Raw genomic sequence first — 20,608 nt, forward strand, 5'->3', positions numbered from 1 at the left:
GGTAGCAACATAGTTTTGGCAAGTCCAAGGACCAATGTCAATAATTACGATTTTATAATTAGACTCCTGCTGCAACTCAAACATTACTGTGGAAAGCAGTTCAATAAATCGTTACGATGTATGATTTTGCAAGAAAAACATCACATGGAAATTTTCACACGTTAACTACATCTAGACTGCGTATTTTCCTATATAGTTTCGTTGACGAAGGATAAACTATAATTGTATCCAGGCACACTTTATAAAATACGAAAGTCTTTTTAAAACGGAATGCTAAAATATATTAAAATAAAGTACTTGAACAAACGCCAGTTTCTAAGATACGTTCTATAAGTCTGACACGTACTTGTACAAAGCCTATGACAACGCCTCACCAGGCGTCACTTTACGAGAATCTGTGACCTACATCACTTCATGGAAAAAGCTCTCAGTAACCAGCGACAAATTTGTGAAATAAGTATTAGGCTTAGTATTCGTTTATAAGATATTTTCCATTAGTATGACAATACTTATACTTCGTAATGCTAGAGACATACAGCTCGAGCTAGTTCGAGAACGACAAGCTATAATTGCATGTTAACAACACTCGGTTAACTTTGCAGGACTTCCATCTTCCTATTTAGTCTGCAGTAAGCCTTTGACAGCGCCTCACCAGGCGTCTCTTTACGAGAATCAATAACCTACGTCACTTCATGACAATCTTTCAGTAACCAGTGACAAGCTTAAGGAACATATTTCATCACAGATTTAATTTTAACTCTAGTATAATTGATAAATAATTACAGTAAACAATGAAACTAAAACAAACTACTGCCCATTTTAATTTAGTCTCACGTTGGCAATGCCGTTAAGTTCCGACGACAGAACCATACTACTGTCTTCTTTTTTTGGGATAATACATACACTTTGCTAAATTCTTAATTGCGATACGTGTTTTCAATGAATAGCGAATCTCAAAAGCTTTATAATTATTAAGGATTTGTAGTTCTATGTTAGAAGGAAATAGCGCTGACCATCGCTGTTTTATGAAACTGCTTTATTAAGAAGAAACCCTAATGGATATAGACAAGTTCGATTATTACAAAAAGAGAAACCAAAACGCAGGGGCGAGGCCGCCATTGGGGTATTCTCCCTCGCGCCAAGAAGCTCCGCCAGAGGCAGTGTGAGTTGGCTAGCCTCCCACTTGTAGTGCACTCGGGCTCCATCTGGTGTTGCTTCAATGGCGGCCTCACCCCTGCATGTTGATTTCTCTGTTTTTAATAAACTAATTTGTCTATTGCAAGAACCGCAGTCGTATCCTTGAAATGCATTGGTGGTTATCGGTTTGATACGCGTCATTTCAGGATGAATAGCGTCAAAAGTGGATGAGGGTAAAGTATGAAAATGGCCATAGAGCCTGTGTTAAAAAGCGTGGACATCAAACTTTCGCCAATCACTATTTAGTTTATAAGTGACTGTTGGACTCGAGAGTGAAAGTAGTTCAGGCATTCATAATCCTTGGTTTAACCTTCGGGGTTGAGGCGATTACAAAAAAAAAATGGAGGGGTAGTAACGTCGCTTGATTTCTCAGCTTAATGTGCTCCAGAAACGTCAAAACAATTGTGAAATACAACGCATTACTGAAAAGAGGGCATTTATGCATTTTCCCTGGAAATATTGACGGAAATGATAAAGTTAAACTAGAAAAATAGAAGAGAATCTACATAAAATGTTAAGCCTTTGCCAAAATAAACCAAACGAGCCTTTAATAAAAATAATTCTCTCATAATTCTGCAGAAAATGGTCCGTGGAAATCAGGGGTATCCATTTTTCTACTATTAACCTTGCTTTAAATACAACAATTTAAAACCTATATCAGTTACCATCACCGTCCAGACTACAAACACATTTGAGGTAGTTCTTGCTTACACAATAGCAGACGACGGTAACAGCGAATTAGCAGAAGACCTACTTTTAGGGAGTGAGTAAGTCCAATATAGCCGCGCCTATTCAACGTCCAACAACGGCGAATAAACTCTGATGTCTCACGACTTATGGCCATTTTCATACTTTCCCCTCATCCACTTTTGATTATATATAGATTCTGACATCGCGTGAGGCTAACGCAATTGACACAAACGCATTTCAGGGTTGTTGCGATATCATTAAATATTTATGATATCTCAACTGTCATGTATAATTTTCTCAAAACTTATTTTTATGAAACCCTAGGTTATATTTCTAACTTTGTTAATTTAAATAAAGAACTGCTACTCCATGGAATTCGTTAAAAATATAAGTTTATTTTCAAACTAAAAATCATTTATTTTGGGAGCTTCCGGACCGCGGTTCTTCTTCAGCCTAGTTTTAATTTATACCAATATCATTATTATTATTGGGTTTAGGCGTAATTGGGTTATCGTAACGACTCAACCCTAACGTTATGGCCAGATTAAGGGGGGCGAGGGGGCACTGGCCCCCGGGAGCAAGGCTTGTTGGGGGTGTATTGAGTTAAATACTATTCCCTCTCAGCAACATTTGCTGTTCCTTTTCCACGGCTTAAGGGGTACACTCTAAGAAATTGGAGTGTGATTTAACACCTTTATAAGTAGTTTATATGGGTCCAAATTTGACACCGTTACAGGTGTTCATTTACACCCCTGAAAGGGTTTAATAACACTTATTTGAGCAATTGGTGGCAAAGATAAGTATAAAATTGTGCAACAGAGGTGCAGTTTAACACCTTTTTAACTCTTATATCGCACTGATAGTGAATTTTTACTCTCATATTAGTGTTGTGCAACTGCTTAAAGGGTGCGGCATAGCACCTTTCAGAGTGTCGCTTCACACCTTTAAGAGTGTCGCGTAACACCTTTAAGAGTGGGAGATTATTTGGTAGGATAGTAGTAGAAATTCTGGTACTTTTCCTAGACTTAAGAGCAAAACCGATGACGTAAAAAACACTATAGTAGCTACATTTTGACCACTCATGAGTTATAACTCAAATATCGAGTATGGTTTTCCTGTTTAATTAAACTTTGATTAAACTTTGATTATCCGCCATTCCGCAGTATTATTAGCAATCATTGCTATATTCATAGCAGGGTTCCATCTTGAGAGAACTTCATCACCTATGGGGAGGAAAGTTCTCACATGCAGAACTATACCTCTTTAAGCGAGGGTTGTTGCGTATAAAGTCATTTTTACGGGTTGATAAACTTCTGAAAAAGGCAGAAAGTTTTCACTTCGTAAAAATGCATAGGGTATTAAATTAGTTTTGGAGGCTATAATATTCAAGCAGTAGATATAGACGTTCTTGTTAAATTTAATAATGTCTTTTCACTAAGAGTTTTTCGAGCACCAGAAACACGTTTGATCTAATTTGCACTACAGATTTTACAAAAAAAAAATACATTTAGTACTCTAATTTTTCTCAAAATAATGATAAAACATGTCACAAAAGCAAGTGCCCCACTTTGGATTCTCAAGCTGGCCCTACTGTGAGGCCAGTATCTAACCTAGTCTCGCTTTTTAAGAGTATCGCTTAATACCTGTAAGAGTGTCGCCTAACACGTTTAGCATAGTTTTATGAAGGTACAACACCGCCAGATTACCAATTTCTTTGTTAATTTTATTTAAAGGATAAAACTGTTTTCTTTCATGAATATCATCTTAAAAAAAAGGTTTAACAAGTACGTTTATCAATAATTTTTTACTGTTTGTATTGACTTTAATATTAAAACATTAATGGAAAATAAATGAAAGACCTTATTTAAGAAACCAGCAGTATTATAATTTTTCATGTTTAATTTCGAACGGTGCTTTAATAGTGTTATTTTACACCGAATTTACACTTTAAATTGGCCTCTAAAAACTCAAGGTAATAAAACACTCTTTTGGGTGTTTTTACGGTGTTTACACCGTTTTAACACCTTTTTAACACTTCCATTTCTTAGAGTGTAGAGTTCGGCATTATCTATCAATTATCCACGTTATTTTATCTTTATCCATACTCGAAACATATCCACAGAACTAGAAGTGAGATGAGACTAGAAGTACTGAGCTAACCAAATTCTTCACTCGGCGAAAGTGAATATTCTTGATAACACAACAGCGGTTGGCCCTCTGGTGGCGGTTTCGGAATTTCCCCTCCAAAACGTGAGACGCTCGCGGTGGTAGACGGCCGAACTAGATTCAAGCAACCGCGTCCGTGTTTCGCCGCTTTAGGTTGAGGGTAAGGGGGTAAGAAATTTTTTTGGAACTCGACCAATTTTTTTCTCTCTAGCGTAGGCGCGATTGAAGCGGCGTAAAATCCTCAAATTTGTTCACTAATGCCAGGATCTAGTACCAATGCTAGAGCCCTTCACTTCTGTCTCATCTCGCTTCTGACAGAACTTACAGGTTAAATCATATTATAATCCACAAATTTGTGGATAATTGATCGAAAATGCCGAGCTTTAGTTTCGAGTATGGATAAAGATAAAATAACGTGGATAATTGATAGATAATGCCGAGCTCTATAACGTTGTGATATTTTATTTAGATTGAGGTTGTTATAGCGATGCCAACGATATTAAACAAGTATTTTATTCAATGTCTGCAATTAAAAACATTTTGTTAACGAACGAGAAAAATTCATATAAAACTATCTTCTACATTTTATAGTTTATTTTTAAGAAATATCCTTTGGAGTTTTCCTATTGGTCCATCAAATAAGAGGTAACTACAAAATGCCAATCCAAAAGAGGTTGCTGTAACGCCAATGACGAGCCATATCTAAAAACGTTTTAAATTTGTCAGTAAAACTATAGTAGGACGTTTCTTTTCAAGCTCCATATGTTTACCATTAGAATGTAACTGGTATCGAGTACACCGTGTGGAATCGACCAAAAAAATATCACCACAGCGAAATGGACAAGATATGTCAGATACGTCAATCTACTCAAAGGAAGGAATAGTTTCGATCCAAGAATGGCGTTGATAAAACCTGTGAAAACGATATTTAGTCTGTACTAAGCCTTTTACGGCGCCTCACCAGGCGTCGCTTCACCCTGAATCTATATGACTTACGACCCTCACTCCATGACAAGCTCCAGTTTGTGACCAGTAACAAACTTATGGAACATATCTTATGAACTTATGCTACAGGTATAAGCCCTGTCAAATATAACGACAATGGCAGAAAGAGGACCCATCGTTACTGATCGGGACATTTTTCAGCCCACCATTTTAAAAGATGGCGGAAAATTGAGCCCCATTGGCCATAAAGCCCGTTTTTAGGACACAACGGCAAAGTATTCAAAATTTCAGTAAAATTACTGGAAACGCTTGAACGTTATTCCATAAAGATTTTTCTGGTCGCTATTTTAAAAGATATCGGCATGCTTCGAACTCCAAAAGCCATGAAGTTCGGTTTCAGGATATGGCCCTGAGGAACCAGTATACTAAAGAGGTATGAAAACCATTGAAAAGCGCGGAAGTAATTCCCTAAAGTTGGTTTTTGACATTTCGGCGGATTGGCAAAATACTTTTTAGGGCATGCCTTCTATTTAAGAGTAAGAGAGGTTAAAATTTGGCTAGGACGTTAAAGCCACCCAAGAAGTGTACATATTTGTTTAGCACTAGCTAAAAATTTTGCTTGTTTTGGTTTTTTTCTCCTTTGCGATAGTTAGGTCATGGGCTAGCGCGATGTCATTTCATGAAATATTAAAGTTAAATAATAAGATCATCTTGAAGCAGTCCCGTTTAATTTAACCGTGCACATATTTGCTTTCAAGAATGGTTCTCTTATAAAAGAAAACGTAATAACGCTTATACCAATATCCCTTACAGTTTTTAGGGGTTTAAATTAATAAACTTGGATTACACCCGGCCAATTCCGATATTGCATACGAACTAAATACCCCCAAGAGAAAAGACCCCCGGTCATAATCTCCCCGTTCTTGAAAAAAGTACCAAATCCTCGCTCTTTAGACAAAATCCCCGGTCAATATATCCCCACTCTGTAGACAAAAGCCCCGGTCAATATACTCCCACTCTGTAGACAAAATCCCCCGGTCAATATCCCCGATCATAGAAAGGTACAAAATTACCCACCTGTACACAAATTCCCCCGGTCACTGTCTCTCATCATAGGAAGGTACAAAATTCCCCACTCTGTAGACAAAATCCCACGATCACTATCCCTCATCATAGAAAGGTACAAAATCTTCCTTTCTTCATCGATTTCAACCGTTGTTTGAAGTTTTTTGTCGTAAACCGATTCAGGCCGGAATTTGACCTGTTGTTTCGGGTATTTTGTCCTCAACATCCATACGGGGGAATATTGTTCGGGGATTTTGCCCTATTTGGCTCTGTTGGGGAGATTATGTCCGGGGTATTATGTCCTAGATTCCTCCCTCACAACCCCCAACGTCTGATATTACTAGTAATTTATGCAGGCTGCAGCACGGGGCAATAGAGCTAGTTCTGTATTTACTTTACCTTGTCTATTCAAGTCATATAAAGATTCCGACATAGTCTGTTAATTATTAGTATAAAATGCAACATTAATATTTACCTCCTTTACCAGTTGCACACATGTAACTTAACCAACCCAAACCAAGAGCCCAAGTTGTTCTGTGAATAGAGCCGTAGATTAAGTTTGCCATCATGGTAATAGGAGCACCGTTACTCCACCAATAGATACCAAATACGGAAGCAAAACAACTAAATACGGCAATACTCCAACCGAATGCCATCTTAATCTGTAAAATAATCTTTCTTAATACTTCATTAAGTTCTACGTGACGGAAAAAATTAAGTACCGTGCTACAAGATGTTTAATTTTATATTTACTTTGGATATTTTGAAGTCATGATTTCTGATAATAAAATGGCCAGTTAGCAAGCCAACAACGAAAGGACCCAAATGAGAAGATGGGTAGAAGTGAATGAAGAGGTTTTGTCTGAAGGACCTAAATAACAAAACGTTGTGAATACATTGATGAATAGGGAGCTTACAAAGCCACTCTTAGGTCGAAAACGTCAGAAAAGATAAAAATGTTACAATTTTGTTTTCGAATCTTATTTGACAGACCATTTCTATATTTGTTTTGTCGAATTGAGTCAAGTCTAGATAACGCTGGATTTCTACTCGACTGGGTGTTTGAGGTGCGGCTTAAAATATTTTACGTGGATCACGACTGAACAGAATATCTGTCCTGTTTTTGGGATAAGAGTATGGCTTTGAGTTCCCTACGTCGCTAATAACGTATTGAAGTTTTGTCATTACACACTGCATCCTCGAATAAAGTTAAGTATATGAGGTTTGTTTGGGGTACGCTATTAGTAGATTTTGAATAGTAAATCACTATTCGAAACACGAGTCGATTTATTGCAAAAACTGATGTTTTTCGAGTAGCTCAAAAATTCTTATATTAATCGAATAAAATGTAAAGCGACGAGTAACCAGAATAGTTAACTGTACTGTACTTGCTATCAATGATAGTAGTTGATGTGAATGGTTCAACATCGTATATATAGATCAATCCAGCGGTGGTTAAAATACTAGCAAAGGTAAGAAAAACACCAAAGGCAAGTGCAGTAACAGGCTTTCTAAAAGAAATTACAAGAGTTTCAATTTCCTGCTGAACCAATTACAAAACAGGAAACTTTTCATAATACCAGAAGGGAATAAGAGAGAAGGGAGACATTAGAGCCTGCTATGGTAACGAGAGTCCGACCAACCTCAAGAAAACCGCGAAAACTTTGCGCAAGTACACAGCTTTTAACCAATATAGTTCTTTAAGTTCTCCGCGGTATCAGCCTCAGGCGGCCTATTTGTCTGCTAGATTTTCATTCTCCAAAGGCTTAGGGCTGTCGATGTTTCGTTCTTGTGTAATTATAACCTCAAGTATGTATTTTATTGAAAATAATTTTTATTTTTTAATATTAATTCAGAATAATTAGTTTCCATCTATTTATTACCTTCAAATTATCTGATTTTGGTAACTACAAAATGCCAATCCAAAAGAGGTTGCTGTAACGCCAATGACGAGCCATATCTAAAAACGTTTTAAATTTGTCAGTAAAACTATAGTAGGACGTTTCTTTTCAAGCTCCATATGTTTACCATTAGAATGTAACTGGTATCGAGTACACCGTGTGGAATCGACCAAAAAAATATCACCACAGCGAAATGGACAAGATATGTCAGATACGTCAATCTACTCAAAGGAAGGAATAGTTTCGATCCAAGAATGGCGTTGATAAAACCTGTGAAAACGATATTTAGTCTGTACTAAGCCTTTTACGGCGCCTCACCAGGCGTCGCTTCACCCTGAATCTATATGACTTACGACCCTCACTCCATGACAAGCTCCAGTTTGTGACCAGTAACAAACTTATGGAACATATCTTATGAACTTATGCTACAGGTATAAGCCCTGTCAAATATAACGACAATGGCAGAAAGAGGACCCATCGTTACTGATCGGGACATTTTTCAGCCCACCATTTTAAAAGATGGCGGAAAATTGAGCCCCATTGGCCATAAAGCCCGTTTTTAGGACACAACGGCAAAGTATTCAAAATTTCAGTACAATTACTGGAAACGCTTGAACGTTATTCCATAAAGATTTTTCTGGTCGCTATTTTAAAAGATATCGGCATGCTTCGAACTCCAAAAGCCATGAAGTTCGGTTTCAGGATATGGCCCTGAGGAACCAGTATACTAAAGAGGTATGAAAACCATTGAAAAGCGCGGAAGTAATTCCCTAAAGTTGGTTTTTGACATTTCGGCGGATTGGCAAAATACTTTTTAGGGCATGCCTTCTATTTAAGAGTAAGAGAGGTTAAAATTTGGCTAGGACGTTAAAGCCACCCAAGAAGTGTACATATTTGTTTAGCACTAGCTAAAAATTTTGCTTGTTTTGGTTTTTTTCTCCTTTGCGATAGTTAGGTCATGGGCTAGCGCGATGTCATTTCATGAAATATTAAAGTTAAATAATAAGATCATCTTGAAGCAGTCCCGTTTAATTTAACCGTGCACATATTTGCTTTCAAGAATGGTTCTCTTATAAAAGAAAACGTAATAACGCTTATACCAATATCCCTTACAGTTTTTAGGGGTTTAAATTAATAAACTTGGATTACACCCGGCCAATTCCGATATTGCATACGAACTAAATACCCCCAAGAGAAAAGACCCCCGGTCATAATCTCCCCGTTCTTGAAAAAAGTACCAAATCCTCGCTCTTTAGACAAAATCCCCGGTCAATATATCCCCACTCTGTAGACAAAAGCCCCGGTCAATATACTCCCACTCTGTAGACAAAATCCCCCGGTCAATATCCCCGATCATAGAAAGGTACAAAATTACCCACCTGTACACAAATTCCCCCGGTCACTGTCTCTCATCATAGGAAGGTACAAAATTCCCCACTCTGTAGACAAAATCCCACGATCACTATCCCTCATCATAGAAAGGTACAAAATCTTCCTTTCTTCATCGATTTCAACCGTTGTTTGAAGTTTTTTGTCGTAAACCGATTCAGGCCGGAATTTGACCTGTTGTTTCGGGTATTTTGTCCTCAACATCCATACGGGGGAATATTGTTCGGGGATTTTGCCCTATTTGGCTCTGTTGGGGAGATTATGTCCGGGGTATTATGTCCTAGATTCCTCCCTCACAACCCCCAACGTCTGATATTACTAGTAATTTATGCAGGCTGCAGCACGGGGCAATAGAGCTAGTTCTGTATTTACTTTACCTTGTCTATTCAAGTCATATAAAGATTCCGACATAGTCTGTTAATTATTAGTATAAAATGCAACATTAATATTTACCTCCTTTACCAGTTGCACACATGTAACTTAACCAACCCAAACCAAGAGCCCAAGTTGTTCTGTGAATAGAGCCGTAGATTAAGTTTGCCATCATGGTAATAGGAGCACCGTTACTCCACCAATAGATACCAAATACGGAAGCAAAACAACTAAATACGGCAATACTCCAACCGAATGCCATCTTAATCTGTAAAATAATCTTTCTTAATACTTCATTAAGTTCTACGTGACGGAAAAAATTAAGTACCGTGCTACAAGATGTTTAATTTTATATTTACTTTGGATATTTTGAAGTCATGATTTCTGATAATAAAATGGCCAGTTAGCAAGCCAACAACGAAAGGACCCAAATGAGAAGATGGGTAGAAGTGAATGAAGAGGTTTTGTCTGAAGGACCTAAATAACAAAACGTTGTGAATACATTGATGAATAGGGAGCTTACAAAGCCACTCTTAGGTCGAAAACGTCAGAAAAGATAAAAATGTTACAATTTTGTTTTCGAATCTTATTTGACAGACCATTTCTATATTTGTTTTGTCGAATTGAGTCAAGTCTAGATAACGCTGGATTTCTACTCGACTGGGTGTTTGAGGTGCGGCTTAAAATATTTTACGTGGATCACGACTGAACAGAATATCTGTCCTGTTTTTGGGATAAGAGTATGGCTTTGAGTTCCCTACGTCGCTAATAACGTATTGAAGTTTTGTCATTACACACTGCATCCTCGAATAAAGTTAAGTATATGAGGTTTGTTTGGGGTACGCTATTAGTAGATTTTGAATAGTAAATCACTATTCGAAACACGAGTCGATTTATTGCAAAAACTGATGTTTTTCGAGTAGCTCAAAAATTCTTATATTAATCGAATAAAATGTAAAGCGACGAGTAACCAGAATAGTTAACTGTACTGTACTTGCTATCAATGATAGTAGTTGATGTGAATGGTTCAACATCGTATATATAGATCAATCCAGCGGTGGTTAAAATACTAGCAAAGGTAAGAAAAACACCAAAGGCAAGTGCAGTAACAGGCTTTCTAAAAGAAATTACAAGAGTTTCAATTTCCTGCTGAACCAATTACAAAACAGGAAACTTTTCATAATACCAGAAGGGAATAAGAGAGAAGGGAGACATTAGAGCCTGCTATGGTAACGAGAGTCCGACCAACCTCAAGAAAACCGCGAAAACTTTGCGCAAGTACACAGCTTTTAACCAATATAGTTCTTTAAGTTCTCCGCGGTATCAGCCTCAGGCGGCCTATTTGTCTGCTAGATTTTCATTCTCCAAAGGCTTAGGGCTGTCGATGTTTCGTTCTTGTGTAATTATAACCTCAAGTATGTATTTTATTGAAAATAATTTTTATTTTTTAATATTAATTCAGAATAATTAGTTTCCATCTATTTATTACCTTCAAATTATCTGATTTTGGTATGTTCTCAATTCCCGTGCATCTAAATTAATTGCACAGCTTGATTTCGTTTATCAACATTTTTATCTCCTTCAATGTAAAGTTGTAAACAAAACTACTTTTTATACGTCAACCGAGACGTCACCTTCTTATGTGACGTCACAGCTACGACAGAAGTTAGATAGCCAATCAGTGAAGGGTAGTTGATTTGAGGTTAGTAAGACTGTTGTTACGAGTATAAAGCATTATGGAGATATAAAGTGTGTGTTATTCCCTTCTGATAATACATACTTAAAATATAGCAAAAGGAATAGTACGCCAATTACAAAAATTGAATATCACAGGCTATGTACCAGTAGTGAACTATTGGCTGGGTTAAAAAATTGTTTTAATTAATCATTACACTGAAAACCATGAAACGAAAGTCTTCGTTGCAACCTCATCGGTGTGGTCTTAAATCACATGTATCTTTACAGTGTATTCATGGATGATTAATAGGTCCTCTGAATTTCTTATTTCCGCCTTGGACAAGATTAAAACGCGGTAGAAAATGCACAAAAAACGGGATATGAAATCGTGAATGCCCAGAAATGAGATAGCTTGTCTCGTGCAAATACATTGCGATATTTATCGAGCGTCAGTAAGAAATCCATAGACTATTTTTCATCCATGTTTCTCTTAAGATGCCAGTCTAATGCAAAGTAATGAAATAAAAGGGTACCATTTTTCCCAGCGGTACTAAGTTGTTAGTAAATGTTAAAAGTCTCCACCAGTTGGCTTTTATGAGACGAATGTAGATGGGGAAGAACTCGTTCCAATATGGACCTCTACTCAGTAGAGGAAATAAAAGATATATGCCCATTACAATCATAGCTGAAGGCAAAAGTCTGCAAAATAAGAAATGACTTATCAAAGTTAGGCGACGAGGGCTTCCATTAAAGTATTCCTAATAACATATTTGCCCTCAATCTAAGAACGTTATTGACCTAGCAGAGTAGTTCTATTAAATGGGTAGAAGTGTGAGTACGCTAGCGTAAAGCTAATTTCTCAATCATTACACCCAAAGAAAAAACCCTTTAATTTATGGAATACATGCAAGTGTACGGGATTTCTAAATTCAATTTTATTACTTCGGATTTCAATTAAATTCGTCGGATTTCATCGGATTTTGTTTGATTTCAAAATTCGATAAAATCCAACGGACTTCGTCGGATTTTGAGATTTGTCCCATAATTTCGACGGATTTTGCTATATTTCCCTTGATTTTGTTGTATTTTGATGCATTTCCGGTGATTTTCTCGGATTTTGAGATTTTTCTCGTGATATCGTCGGATTTTGTGATTTTTGTAATGGATTTCGCGATTTCATTACTGATTTTGTTTCTGATTTTATGATTTTGCTTCTGATTTTGTAATTTCTTTACTGATTTTGTGATTTTTTACTGATTGTGTGATTTCGATACTGATTTCGGATTTTTTATGGAATTTCGAAATGAGCAAAAATACGTTTTAATTCTTTCCGGATTTCTGATTTTGTTATTGATTTCGGATTTCTTAAGTTGGATTTCGTGATGACCGACTCCTCGATTACTTGAAAGAAAAACCCCGTAACATCTTACAGTAGAAAATATTCGTCTTCAAGATATTTACCTTGCTATTCGCATGAGGATTAGAAAAACAGGATTGAACTTCTTTAGTTTCTGTCTTTCAACCGACAAAGCAGTTATAAGGAGTCCACTGAAAGGAGAAATTTCTATAAATAACAATATGCTAAAACTTTCGACACAATCATCAATTTCAAAATTCAAAACCGAAAATAATTTCCCGATGATATCATAAGTTCATATGGTATGTTTCATAAGTATGACAATACCTATTATTCTTAATGCTAGAGACTTACAGCTCGAGCTAGTACGAGAACGACAAGCGAGAATCGACTACACGATGTTTAGCAATCCATCTTCCTATTTATTCTGTACTATGCCATTGATAGCGCCTCATCAGGCGATACCTCACGACAATCTATGACGTTTCACCTACGTCACTTCTTGACAAACTCTCAGCAACCAGTGACAAACATATGAAATATATCTTATGAGCTTATGATTATATTGTGTGAATCCTTCTCAACCTGACAAAGAAAAATGAATCCACCGATAAAAACCCGTTGGAAATTGCTTGGAAAATAAGGGACCTTGTTGCACCTTCACTTATATAAAAATCGCCTAAATAGAAATTTAAAATAAATAAGGTTCACCAAAATGTATGAAAGTGGAATAGTAGACCACTTACGAAGCACGTCGATATTGAAATGAACTACAACGTGACATGCAATGACCCAAATGACTGAAATGACTTTGATTCCATGAAGAAAACTTAGAGTTTCGTTGGTAGAACTGCTCAGGTCGAAAACATTTCGACTATTATTAAATAAGCAGAACGATTCAAAGACTTCCAGTCGTAATATTGAACCTGTCAAAGGTATTTTCATAAAATAAGTATTTCTGTATTTCTAACCAAACATATATAGTTTGGCTAATATAAGATATGGTCCATAAGTTTGTCAAAGGTTACTGAGTGAGAGCTTGTCATGAAGTGACATAGGTGAAATGTCATTGATTCTCGTAAAGAGATGCCTCGTGAGGCGCTGTCAAAGGCTTAGTAATGAAGATGGAAGTCTTGCAAAATTTGAAAATTAACCGAGTGAAGTCAATTCTCGCATTACGAAGTATACGTAGTGTCAAACTTATGGAACATATCTTATAAACTTATGGTATAAATGCAGATATTATTTTTGAAGTTGGTTTCGTTCAAATTTCGTTTCGAGACAAGTTACTCAAGACATTGTGTTAATATTGTACCTTCATTCGATGCACCTTTTATCGGTTTACGGATAGGAGCATAAACTGTAGAGGCGAGTACAAGAAGCGCAAACAAACCAAACATTGATCTAAAATTTAATGTGATTAATTGAGTGCTGATACTTCACTGCTTTAGAAGTTTGTACTCACAGGGCCACCAGCTGAGCTTTATCTAAAGTTTTTATTTCAGATTCGTTAGATTCGCACCTGACAACGACCGGTTTAATGGGTATGTTCTTTAAAACTGGAAAATGGGAAAACCAAAATTTAAATGGGCTCGGATTTTTCTTTCCAATAATGGATTATTTTTAAAAATAAGGTCTATTAGTAAAATAATGCACATGCCTTTTCTCTTAGAAGTAAACAGTACTTGCAAATAACGAAGCAATTAAGCACCACTTACAAAATTTAGAGATGGAACTTGTATCTTCTTTGGTGCATGCTGAGGGAAGGCATATTCCAAGTGTTGGTGCTGTACTGTACAGAAATCGGATGAACTGTTTCCAATGCTCAAATACCTTAACAAACCATTACTTTTAACCGGATTTCATAAAAAAAATCCCCGAAGGAGGGTTATTACGAATTCATAATGATGGGAAATTCTCAGGAGAAGGCAGTTCACAATGCGTATTTGCGGGAAATCTGATGCTTCTAACCCCTTGATAAGTGCTAATTTCTAAACAAGTGTTAACCCATCTTGCCCGTTGTGGGAGCGTTTAATTATCGTTTGTAACTCTAAAATGCTCTTACACTACGTCTCCCTACCTATTACCAAGCCGATTAGGCTTCACTTATAAAGTCCGTGAGTCTAACGTTTCCGTAGCTTTGATCATGACATTCAAGTTTAGAAAATTTTAGGGTCGCTTAATAATTCTTCAACTAAATATTATAAGATTTTGTTTTAATTAAACGGATTTAAAATGGCTCTGCGAATGTTTGACTCAAAAAATACACTAAGCCTTGGCTAGCCCACCGCAACTACCAAATGAGAAAAAATTCCTCGTAAATGAACAGATACACGGCGTCTTAAATAGTCCAAGCAGCAGCTACCCAGATTGATGAGTTCTTCCTGCCTTACTCCCAAATAATCTTTGGTATTGTGATTTGTGAATAGTTTTATCTAAAGAATATTTTAGAGACCCATACGTGGTCTTTATATGAGTTCTTGAATTTATGTACCTGGTAAATCGGTTCTTAAGCCGCGTTACCGAATTATTTTGCTCCGCGTGTGGGAGTATCTTTCCTAGAAGTTTGGAATATAGTCTGTAGCTCGCACAAGCTCACATTACGCACTTCATGTGTGAAGCCTAATCGGCTTTTGCTATTACTCTCTGATTGCATATAAACATTATCTTTCTTTTATAAATTTTTTATAAAACGGACTCATGAGTTCGGATTTCTTCAATATAGGCCTAAATCAATTGCGTTAGACTCAGTAGCGTCGCTAGGGTTTCAAATTTGGGGGGAGGGGGCTAAATCTGGGCAAACTAGTTATTATAGGAACTTAAAAAAAATTGCATAATGGGTTCATTGGAAAATGTGTAGACCTTTAAAACTATCCCTAAATTTGTGCCAACGTGAAATTATTCGTATTTCAAAGATATACAACCTTTTATTGATAAAGAGTACGGAACCGATTATGAAGGATTTTCACTCGTTTTAAGTTTAATTTTAGTTTTGGGACTCCCTTCGAAAGAACATGAAAAATTTTACTTGTCTCCATCTGTTTTTTCTTCAAAATTGTACTGTTTGATATTGAAATTCATCCCTGCTATCATTATAATTTTTTATATATTGCTGCAGAATTTTAGGTTGCTAACAGCAATTTTTGGTAGGGTTTACGGATTATTTTGGGGGGGGGGGCTAAGTTTGGAATTTGGGGGGGGCTATGGCCTAGCGACGCCACTGGTTAGACTAAAAGCAACAAAGTTTTAAACTAACCTGCGTCTTAAATGTGGTTTGTGAAGGGAAAAATGTTTCCAAGTGGAAGAGATTTCTCAGTTTTTTCTGGAAGAGGCAAGATGAATTTCAGTAGACAATATTGCCCCTCGATTGAATTCTCAGCGATTGAACTCATAGGTGCAGAAATCCGAAGGCATTGCTCGTACGATCCTAATTCACTTGTTGAAAACGAAAGAATGCCAGATGGAAGCTTTCCCGTTGCGTCTAACACTAAAAAGAAACATTTTCGAACCATTTATTTTCGGTAAAAAGACTATGATCTGTATATCAGTTAATACCAATTAGTCTAAGATATTTTATCGTAAGGGCAAACGTTCACGAGTTATGATTGGAGTGTTTTCCTATTAACTTATGCCTTTTTCACAATGTGTGGAAATTTACAGTATATCAGGCGACCGATTTCCAATAGACCCTTTTGATGTAAAATAGTGGGTAGGCAACCCACATTATCGGGACACACGAGAGTTTTGATCCCTCGCTGTCCCTGCGCAACTCTCATGATCCCCCAAGCCTACAGGTGCTAAATAGCGACGTGGAAGTTTTACCCATGCATGTCTATCGTTCTTAGTTATGTTGAAGTGGTCTATATGGGACGCCATAAATTGAGGAAGCCCTACCAATTGGGAGGCAAGACATTTCTAGCAACCATAACCGATCCCACCTACATCTTAAAATTTTGTTATCTAGTTATTGGAGTAAGGCTAATTATTAGATTTTTCTAATCTAAAACCCTAACAGTTCAAACATACGACGTCGACTTCAGTCTCATTGCATTTATTTTTATGGCTAGACGCGTATGATGCAACTCGCCGATAGATGGTTCTCCCTACCGCTCCTACCACACTTGGAGAAAAACGTCTAGAACGATTCTACTACATAATACTTTGTAAGCCTTGGCTAGGTTATTAGTGATTTACCGGCAAAACTCGGAACTACTGACTGTATTATATTCAGGGTAAAGATCGTTACGATGGAAAGGCACTATATAGAAGTACCTGGGATATATTTAATTTTATAAGTAGGAATGGGCGAGCGTCAAAGTCCCAGACCCCTTACCCGGGACGGGGGGGGGTATGAAAGAAGAGGCGGGTCATAGCGACAGAGGTAAGAAGGAACAAAGTATTTTTATCGTCCCCGTCAGCAACGCCATCAAAACGTAGTTAAAGTGAGCCAATAAGATCATTTAAACTTTTCGTACGTGCTGTAGGATCAAGGGGCTCTATACTGGGCAATGAGTCGGACTGAAGTAAACAGGCTAACCGTTCTCCATTCCTACTTCTATAATTAATTAATCTATCCCTGGTAGTATCTTTCATTTAAGATCGGTCACAAGACGACGTTCCTTAGTTTGGTTCTCTAAAAAACCATTTCCATGTTATCTCTTTGGGAAAATTTTGTCTTTTGAACCTAAAGGTCGGATTTATTTTATGGATTCTAAAACCGCCCTTAGCTACTTTGAATTTTTATAACATAAACTATTGAGGATCTCTTTGAAATTTTAACCAAACATTAATGGCCCGGATTTTAGTTCCGTTCGTTTTTTCATAAGAAAACAAACACAATGCGAAAAACGTTACATCCAATCAAAAATCAACCTTTAAAATTAAACCAGTATGATGTCTTATCTAAGGGAGATACCGCTCATTTAGAATAATATGAATCTTAGCCATTAGAAGGAATTAAAAATTCAACCTGAGCTTTTTCGATTAAATTTATAACTTATGTTTATTTAAGATAATCTATTAATAATTTAGCAGAGTTTCAATACTAATCTAGTACTTACTTTCATAGGCCCATAATTTGTATTGCCTCAATGCGGTAACCATTTCTGATAACGCCTCCGAACAAAGATTTGAAACGGTAACGTTTTTGGATTTGAGAGCGTCAACAGTTGATTGGAAATCGTTAGCCAAGTTGGTTCCATAATCTTTAAAGTCATCTTCAAGGGCGTTCCATTTTTGTAGAAGTATTTCGTTCTCATATTTACTAAGAGGCAAGTTGCTTAAATAATGCGCGTTTACTTGCCAAATTGTCAACGCATTGAGAACGAAAAGTTTTGAAGAAAGACTTAACATAATCCAGCACAATATGGTTAGACTACTTCCAAATTTGAAAATTGAAAGGAGATGTTAGCCGTTCACATGAAACGCTTTTTTGATTTTACGTTAAAATAGGATCTATGTCTATTTTTAATGGATGGGTCTTGAAGACCTTGAATGTGAATAAAAAAATTTGTATGAGGGGGTAAGTAGCGATAAGTAAGGGTATAAATAAGTCTCAAGGCGACTGGGTCCCTCCCGATAAAGGACTTTCAATAATATACTGAGAATTGAATTTTTAGTTGTCGCACAGTTTCAACGCAACAACCTCCTCCGTACTTCGAGGGAGTTAAAAATTTAGTACAAAATGGCGACTATTACAGATCCACGGCTTCTACTATTACGGCGAATACAATATTACAAAATGAAGCAAATTATATTATATATTAACAAGCAAATTCCAGAGGGCCGGTGGGCCCTTCTATATAAAATATTTACAATTGTATTACCAAAAAAAAAATTTTAATTTTTTTTTTCATTTTAGACCTGCAAAAATTTTGTTTCGGCAGTATAGATATCAAAATTTATTACCTTACATTAGAAAACCCATAAACACTCTTTTTATTTGCTGCAAAAAATAGGTTATGTTCCCTTTATACATTTCCCAACGTTTAAGAAAGACCAAGGTTATAATTAATTTAAAAATTAGTTGAAACTAAGGAATAAGCTACCTTGTTCTGAAATATTTTTGCTACTATAAATCCAAATAATAGGGTTTATTAAAGGGAGAAGGAAATGGCCTGACAATTTTTTTACCGATATAATCATTAACGCAATTTTTTTTATATATAACTTTTCAAAGACTCGAAAGTTGAATTCTAAGACTATGACTTTTTACAACAAAAACAGTGATAATGCCAGTGACAAATTAGCGACCGACACTTCACATGCTTTATTCCCTGCCCCTTTGCTTCGAGTCTGTCTTCGTTAGGTCCATTGTAGGTACTTTTTTAAACTATCAAAAATTCGCTAAAATGTTGCCAACTTAATTTTGATAATTAATTACGTGAATAAAATAACTTAAACTTGCTCAAAAATTATTTTTGGCAGCTGTCGGAGTGTTTGAGGAGAATTTTTCAAACAATCGAATTTTAGGTGTTCTCCCATTGAACCGAATCCTAGTCGACCAATCTTATCTGAAATATGAGTTTAAATCCGCCATTTATACGGTTTCTGCTTATTGGGAATTTTTCTATTAGTAATATTATTTCTTATAGTGCTTTATAATACTTCGTCAAAAGTTAATTTAGCAATATAGGAGGTTTCGGCTCTCCGTGGCTTAGTGGAAGAGCATTGGACTATCGTGCAACAGTACGAATCATCGAAAGAAATAGCGTGTTATTTAATATTAGTTTCATGTTATTTATTAGTAATTTTACTAATAAAATAATTCTCAAAATGTTAAAAGAAAAGTCTATACTTTAAGTTGTGAGCTTCTATTGAGAATGAATTATCGACAAAATTTTATTGCACGCGAAAAACAAATTATTTTCTAATCTAATAAAAATACTTCGATTTAATACTGCTTTTTTAATTAATATTCCGAAAAACCTCTTAAATTTTTTTTTTGGCAACCATATTGAGTTGAAGGTTTTAAATGCTTGAAAATGTGACCTTCGAACACGCTTCGCTATCTCATTAACCAAGGGTTAAACAAGATGGAATGACTCTGTTGAAAACAAACCGTAATTTATCCGATTTATTTGCAGTGAATATGTCGCAACTTTGAAAAAATATAAATCCTATGATAATTGTTATAGTTCAAAACGAAATGGAACATTTGAGTGAACAGCCCCTCGATCAATTTTCTACAACTGTGCTAAATGACTACCCACAACCCATGATTATAGACTATCGAAAGTTTAATAGTGCTAAAATTATTGAACAAGTCACGTAAAACAATTTACCTGTGAACTGGGTGTAGTTTAGGGTGATTTCTGGGCAAATACTGGCAACTACAGAGATCCTAGGCCTATTAAAGGGGCTGTTCCTAATAGAGCTTATAATTGCGGGTGTGTAGAAAAGGAGAGGGGGTCGGTATGCCGCCCCACCTTTAGAAACTAACGAAAAATATATGACATTAAAACAATCATGTCCAATTCACTCTCCCTTCAACGAAAGATGTTACACTATCAAAGGCGGTACTGCGGCACGACAGCAGGGCAAATCGAACTAATTTCCTCATCGTAGATTTAAATTAAACGATGTGGCTAAAAAAGGAATGTAGCGATGTTGTTTCCAAAGATTTCATTCTATATAACTTATTTTATTAAGGTTCAAGATAACATCTAATATTCAAAAACTTTATTTTTACTGTTTTAAATTAATTAATGATACGCAACTTAAAACTACTTCAATATCATTCTGCGACGAGCCATCACTAACTTAGGATTTATTTGAGAGTCCTAACGAGGCTGGATTTGAACATCAAAATTATCTTCGAAATAAAGTTTTCATACATTTTATAGGATAG

The 20,608-nt window shown here is 36.2% G+C and overlaps 2 protein-coding genes across 2 annotated transcripts; both read right to left on the bottom strand.

The window, feature by feature from the left end:
* Positions 1–3,928: 3,928 nt before the first annotated feature.
* Positions 3,929–7,538, bottom strand: LOC149588730 (nose resistant to fluoxetine protein 6-like). Its single transcript, XM_089862167.1, has 5 exons — positions 6,817–7,538; positions 6,539–6,725; positions 4,824–4,966; positions 4,636–4,755; positions 3,929–4,576 (listed from the first exon to the last, which is right to left on the bottom strand). The coding sequence occupies exons 2-4, from the start codon at positions 6,717–6,719 to the stop codon at positions 4,639–4,641; spliced, it is 441 nt and encodes a 146-aa protein (XP_089718293.1). The 5' UTR covers positions 6,720–6,725; positions 6,817–7,538; the 3' UTR covers positions 3,929–4,576; positions 4,636–4,638.
* Positions 7,539–7,971: 433 nt separating this feature from the next.
* On the bottom strand, positions 7,972–14,159 carry LOC149588731 (nose resistant to fluoxetine protein 6-like). The gene is made up of 10 exons (XM_089862086.1): positions 14,075–14,159; positions 13,506–13,685; positions 13,345–13,438; positions 12,864–12,950; positions 11,936–12,101; positions 11,506–11,584; positions 10,085–10,842; positions 9,807–9,993; positions 8,092–8,234; positions 7,972–8,023 (listed from the first exon to the last, which is right to left on the bottom strand). Exons 1-6 carry the CDS (start codon positions 14,157–14,159, stop codon positions 11,537–11,539), a joined length of 660 nt encoding a protein of 219 aa, XP_089718212.1. The 3' UTR covers positions 7,972–8,023; positions 8,092–8,234; positions 9,807–9,993; positions 10,085–10,842; positions 11,506–11,536.
* Positions 14,160–20,608: the final 6,449 nt, after the last annotated feature.

Source organism: Phalangium opilio, unplaced genomic scaffold (genome assembly GCF_054372755.1).
Source record: "Phalangium opilio isolate 3A_F unplaced genomic scaffold, DU_Popi_V2 ptg000537l_1, whole genome shotgun sequence".
Lineage (NCBI taxonomy): Eukaryota > Metazoa > Arthropoda > Arachnida > Opiliones > Phalangiidae > Phalangium > Phalangium opilio.